Source organism: Lolium rigidum, chromosome 5 (assembly GCF_022539505.1).
Source record: "Lolium rigidum isolate FL_2022 chromosome 5, APGP_CSIRO_Lrig_0.1, whole genome shotgun sequence".
Classification (NCBI taxonomy): Eukaryota; Viridiplantae; Streptophyta; class Magnoliopsida; order Poales; family Poaceae; genus Lolium; species Lolium rigidum.
The window spans coordinates 69,497,712-69,503,817 of NC_061512.1; the positions used below are offsets into that span (position 1 = coordinate 69,497,712).

The following is a 6,106-nucleotide window of genomic DNA, read 5'->3' on the forward strand; positions in this document are numbered from 1 at the left end:
GAAATACAGGTAATACGGATGATTATAAGTAGCAATTGCAATCTGAACATGTAGCAGAACTTGTTGGAAACGGTGTTTCAATGTTCAGAAATAAGGCCTAGGAATCATACTTTCACTAGTGGACACTCTCAACAATGATCACATAATAAATAAATAGCTTCTCCTCACTTGTGCTACTCTTAAACACTCTCTTGTTGGATAACGAACACCATTCATTGTGTAGGGCTACAAGAGCACACCTCAAGCCGGAGTAAACAAGCTCCACAACATCCGGAGTTCATATTAAAGTAACCTCTAGAGTGCATAATAGACCGTTGCAATTTAGACCGAGTACTAACATAGCATACACACTATCAACAATAGCTATGAAAGGGGGAATAGATCACATCAATACTATCATAGTAATAGTTAACTTCATAATCTACAAGAGATTACAATCATAACCTACGCCAAGTACTACATGATGCACACACTCGTCAACTTTACATCATGGAGGAGGAATAGACTACTTTAATAACATCACTAGAGTAGCACATAGATTAATAGTGATACAAAGCTCATGATCACATAAAGATCACACCATGGGAGAGAGAGATGAACCACATAGCTACCGGTAGAGCCCTTAGCCTCGGGGAAGAACTACTCCCTCCTCATCATGGGAGACAAAGAACAGCGATGAAGATGGCGGTGGTGTCGATGGAGATGACTCCGGGGGCAATTCCCCGTCCCGGCGGCGTGCCGGAACAGAGATTCTATCCCTCGTAACTTGTCTTCGTGATGGCAGCGGCCGGCGGCTACGGAACTATTCGTGGAATATGACTTGTTGATTTAGGGTTTTCGCGACGGAGAGAATATATAGGCGAAGGGCGATGTCGGTGGAGTCCCGAGGGGCCCACACCATAGTGGGGCGCCCCCCCCCCTCTTGGCTGCGCCGCCAGGTGGGGTGGCCACCTCCTGGCCCCTCTCCGTCTCTCCTTCGGTGTTCTGGAACCCTCCGTGAAAAATAGGAAGTTTGGCTTTTGTTTCGTCCAATTCCGAGAATATTTCCTGTGTAGGATTTCTGAAACCAAAAACAGCAGAAAACAGGAACTGGCGCTTCGGCATCTTGTTAATAGGTCAGTACCGGAAAATGCATCAAAATAATATAAAGTGTGAATAAATCATGTAGGTATTGTCATAAAACTAGCATGGAACATCAGAAATTATAGATACGTTGGAGACGTATCATCGACATCGGCCGGTATACATGTCACGCGTCCCATTAGTAGCATGGACTTTCGGGCAGGGGCCTTTTTCGTTTCTAGCCGGCACACCTTACCATCCGGTCCAACAAAGGCTAGCCGTCACATGAGGCTTCCTGTAGTCCTTGTTCAGCTAAGGGCGCACTTTGCCTTAGCTGGTTACTAGAGTTTTTACTCCAATCGGTATCCGGTTATCCATCACCCCGATAGTAGCCCCCGAGCTTGTGAGCGGCTCGAAGATTCGGACATGGGCTTGACCAAAATAAAAGGGTTTAACCAGTACCCTCCTTGACACTTTGCACATTTTGACTACTCCTTAGTTGGCCCGCTCATCCGCATGATCGATCTCCTAGCCTAACTACTCCTTAGCTGGTAGGGGATGCGAACCGTTGCACCATCTTGGTGTCTCTATTCCTGAGAAGATATATAAGAGCATCTCCACTCGTTTGGACTCCCCACGCCGAAATCCGGACGAAACAACCGCCGGATTGGACGAAATTAATTCGTGGGGAGAACCATATTTCCAGTCGTCCACCCGGAGTTCGGCGGACAAAGTCGAAATTCAAACAAGTCACCGTCCCGCTACAAATTCGATCGGCAAAAGGATCAGCCACAGATCGGCGATCGGGAGGGAAATTACACTGAAACAGGGGCGTCGGCAGTCCCGTCTGGCATGACGGTGTCTGACGGCCCAGCTTCCTCACACGCCGTGGTCGAAGCGGCGGCCGACGTCGCGGCGGCCGCAGTCGATGTCGAAGCGGCGGCAGTCGACGTCGTAGAACTAGCCGGAGTGGGTTGGAGGATGTTGGTGCGATGGCCCTTGTACCAAATCCTCGTCTCCTCGTCCATCAGTTCCGTGTTGCCGCCCATCAGGAACGCCAAGTCTGTGTTCCTCTTCTTCGCCGCCGTCGTCGTCTTCAGCAGGGCGATCCGGGCGCCTTGGTTGGCGAGCATCTCCCTCCACCTGCCGTCGAACTTGTCGTCCCTCCCGGCGGCGTGCGTCCTCGCGTCGGCCCAGCACTTGTCGAACGACGCCTGCAGCCGCTCGGCGGGTTGCACGTCTTTTTGAGATCTTTCAGCTTCTTCTGGCCGAGTTCCGGGCGGCCTTCCGATGAGCCTGGCGCCCGAGCGTCGAGGTTGTACTGTTCGTTTTTGCTCTTGGAGAGGCTCTTGCGGGTTTCCGTCCACTTCTCGCACTCCTCGATGCGGGAGAATACGTTGAGGAACTTGAACTGCAAGCCAGTGTCGTCGTGGTACATGTCGAAAGCCCGGCGCACCTGGGGAAAAAGAGGACGGCGATCAGTACATGCAGGGTCGACGGAGGAGCCACGGCGCGTGGGCACGGCATACCTTGGCTTCGAAGTTGTGGCCACTCACCGGCCGTTCGTTGATCTCCTCCTGTATGTCGTGCCATTTGCTGCACGCCATCTGAATGATCCCTCAATGGGTGGCCATGGCCTTGTCTCCCCGGTTCATGATCGTCCTGTTGAAGTAGGGATCGACGAGCTTGCGCTCGTCGAACGCCGCCTTCACTCGAAGCCAATACATGTCGTACGACTGATTCGCCCCGGTTATGCCGTTCATGGACACGGTCATCCAAGCTTCGGCGAGGCACTTCTCTTCCTTCACCGTCCATTTGATCCGCGGTTCGGCAGGCGGCGACTCCTTCTTCCTCTTCTTCTTTCCCTTCGGCTGGGTGTCGTCGGCGACCTCGGCTTGAGTTGGTGCTTCCTCTTCTTCTTCGTCGACGGCTTGTCTTCCGTCGGCCACATCCTCCACCCACCCGTTGCGCGCCGCGACAACTGCCGTCGCTCTCGCCTCCTCTTGCGTGAAGAACCCCGGGCTCGCAGCGGCGGCCGCGGAGCCGGAGTCGATCATCTCGTTCATCACCTCGTCGTTCGGCGCCACCGTCGCACCGAACGGGAGTGGCCCTCGTCGCAGGGCCGGGCGAGATTCACTCGTACTGGTTCTCGACGGCGAGCTCGGGCGGCGACGGCGTGAACCTGGGCATTTGGCCGTAGGCGGCCTCTTGGAAGATGGCAGGTGACAACGGCGAGAAGCTCGAAGGGGAGAAAGTCGACGGGGAACTGATTGTACCTTGGATCGGCCATTTGCCAGGGAACACGGCGGCGCCTCCGCCGCCGCGAGCATGGCCCATGCTCATGGCCATGGAGATCTTCCTCGCTTGTTCGTCCTCCACCGCCGCCGCCACCCTCTTCGCGGAGAGTTTTTTCTCCCTCTCCGCCCTGCCGCTTGTTTCGATCTGGCGCCGGAGCTCGTCCGCCGCCTACTGTGTGTTGGACACACCCGGCGGTCGCTCCTTCTTCGCCCGCGGCTTCCTTGACTTCGGCGGCATGGTGGTGGACGAGAAAGAGGAGGATGAGAATGGATATGCCTACACAAACTCGGCGGGAGAGAATGGGGATAAGCAAGCAAATTGGAGGGAAATCGACAGGATTTGGCGGTCCAGCCGCCGACTACGAGGGCCCACACGACGTTTCGCGCCAAATTCTTTTGTCCGGAGTCCCCGAGCGCACCTTGGGGGACCGGGGATGGCGTGGGCTCGCCGGATGGATGAAGAGCCAAATCCGGACGAAAACGAGGAACCGGGGGCGCGACTGGACCGAATTTCGCCATCCGAATGGGAAAAACGACGCTCGGGAACCTCGTCGGGGAGACTAGTGGAGATGCTCTAAAGGGAGAGGAAATATCATGATGACTTGGTGGCACGTGCAGCCACCTGAGTCTTGGTTTGGCGTGCTTACGAAGCGTTGCCACGAATCTTTAACGGGACAATTAACATCGTGGAACAAGCCTGTCAGGCCGGCGCTGCGATTAGACTGGTCATCTGTTGGCGTGTTCGTCTTGCAAATGTAATATACCATCAATACTACTACTATCTTCGATTCATATTACTTGACTCCAAGATGAATGTATCTAGAACTAAATTATGTCTAGATACATACATGTTATAGTTAATTAATATGAATCGGAGGGAGTAAGACATTTCACTTACACTATCCATCGCTCTTATTGGAAAAATGTCATATGCAGAGCAGCAAAACGTCACTCTTGCCTTGCCAGAGGGAGAACAAAACGTCTTGTGCTCTCGCTCTACAGGAAACTGTATGCTATGCTCACGTGACGATCCACCTGAAAAAAATACTTGAACAATTCTCCCGTACACTTTTATTGGAAAATGAAATCTCTCATATTTAAGTTAAGCGCGCACGCATACATTCATGCACGCGAGGTCCAAAATTTGCCAAAACTGGAATTGCCGATGTTTCACTTCAAACAAAATTTGGCTGGTGAGGCTCCGAGGGTCACAGCCACATGGCTCCGGCGGCTTTGAGCATGGGCACCAGCTTGCCGCCGAGATGCAACGATATGATCCTGTCGGTGGAGCCGATGAGCTTGCCTCCGATGAAGACGGCAGGGACGGGCGGATTGCGGCCGAGGCGGCGGGCGAGATCCCGCTCCATGTCGCGGCCGCGTGGGTCCTTGTCCAGCTCGTGCACCACCGCGCCTACGCCGAGGCCAGAGAAGAGGGTCGTCACCGTATGGCTCATCGGGCAGTCGATGTTCGCCGTGAAGATCACCACCGCCTTCTCTGCCGACAGCTTCGTCACCCTCTCCATTACTGTCCGGCCGGCCGAAGAGTTCCTGTCTTCTTTCTTGATCGGGGGTGAATGGTCTAGTGTTAGTATAGGCAGCTGCAACGTCTGTGGTCGTATAATCTGTGGTTGTAGGGGTGTAAACCGAGGCCCTTTTTATAGTGTTCGCGATATGTCAATCCAGATGAGAGAGGGAGTAGTGGTGCGGGCATCAGAATCTGGGACGCCTGCAGCTACAGTACACGCTCAAAATGGGCAGCTTAGTCACCTGTTCTATAGTATCAGTTCGGTGTCATATGAACTTGCAGATTTGCATTAAAATGTATGAGCACTTGAGTCATCATATATATTTTATAATAAAGTTACATGTTTTTAAATATCTTATTGAATAAACTACATCTGTAAATGTTTTACAAAAATTGTGCAACTTTATGGCTCCCCAAATAATAAGGTGCAGTTGCTCTCTTAAGCGAAAAGTGTGTTCTTTGTCGAAAAAACAAGAAAAATAATGTATTTTCTAGCCAGTGCACCGTATTTGTGTCATCCTTTTTAATCAAATTAATTGGCGAAAGAATCTTACTACATCATATGTCAGCTATAATCCCTTGAATGATAATGTGCAGTTATAGTTGTTTTACAGAAAACATCACGAGACTGTTCTACTATGTAAATAAATTAAATGGCAATTGTAGATTTCCACTGTTTTAAAGTGCATGTGTCATGTATGTCTTGTTTTTGTTTTTCTTGCTAAAGAAGCTGAGAGGCATACGGAAGGAAAATGGTTTAAAACAACTTTAAATAGGGAGTTAGCAATATATACATTGTTGGCTTGGTCTGATGCTAAATACCGAAAAAATCACACACCCCACCGCCACCACACGGCACTCACACATGTGCACGTGCACACACACACAAACTCTATCTATATATACATTTTTCCATCGCTAATTGAGCCAATACATTTTCTGAAAAAATTGGTAACATGCATGGCTTTAATTTAATTACAATTGTTTCGTAATGATTGTGCTTGAGGCCCTATTGATTCTAACTTATATTGGCATACACATACATGGTAATCTTGTGTTATATGTGATATTGCTTAATTTATGGGGTAATTAAGTGAAATTCCACTCGAGAAATTTTCTCTCAAAAAATAACGTTACTTATCATATGGAGAACATAAATCAGAAAGTTAGAGAAATTTCTCTTAAATTATAATAAATATAGTGCTTCCCATTCGGATATGTG

At 50.3% G+C, this 6,106-nt stretch overlaps 1 protein-coding gene across 1 annotated transcript; it reads right to left on the reverse strand.

Moving 5' to 3' along the window:
- Positions 1-4,407: 4,407 nt before the first annotated feature.
- Positions 4,408-4,969, reverse strand: LOC124657901 (glutaredoxin-C15-like). The gene has a single exon (XM_047196379.1). The coding sequence runs from the start codon at positions 4,880-4,882 to the stop codon at positions 4,568-4,570; it is 315 nt and encodes a 104-aa protein (XP_047052335.1). The 5' UTR covers positions 4,883-4,969; the 3' UTR covers positions 4,408-4,567.
- Positions 4,970-6,106: the final 1,137 nt, after the last annotated feature.

What these genes read in the sequence shown, in the direction of transcription:
- LOC124657901 (XM_047196379.1), bottom strand. Translation starts at nt 4,882, where the DNA reads ATGGAGAGGGTGACGAAGCTGTCGGCAGAGAAGGCGGTGGTGATCTTC.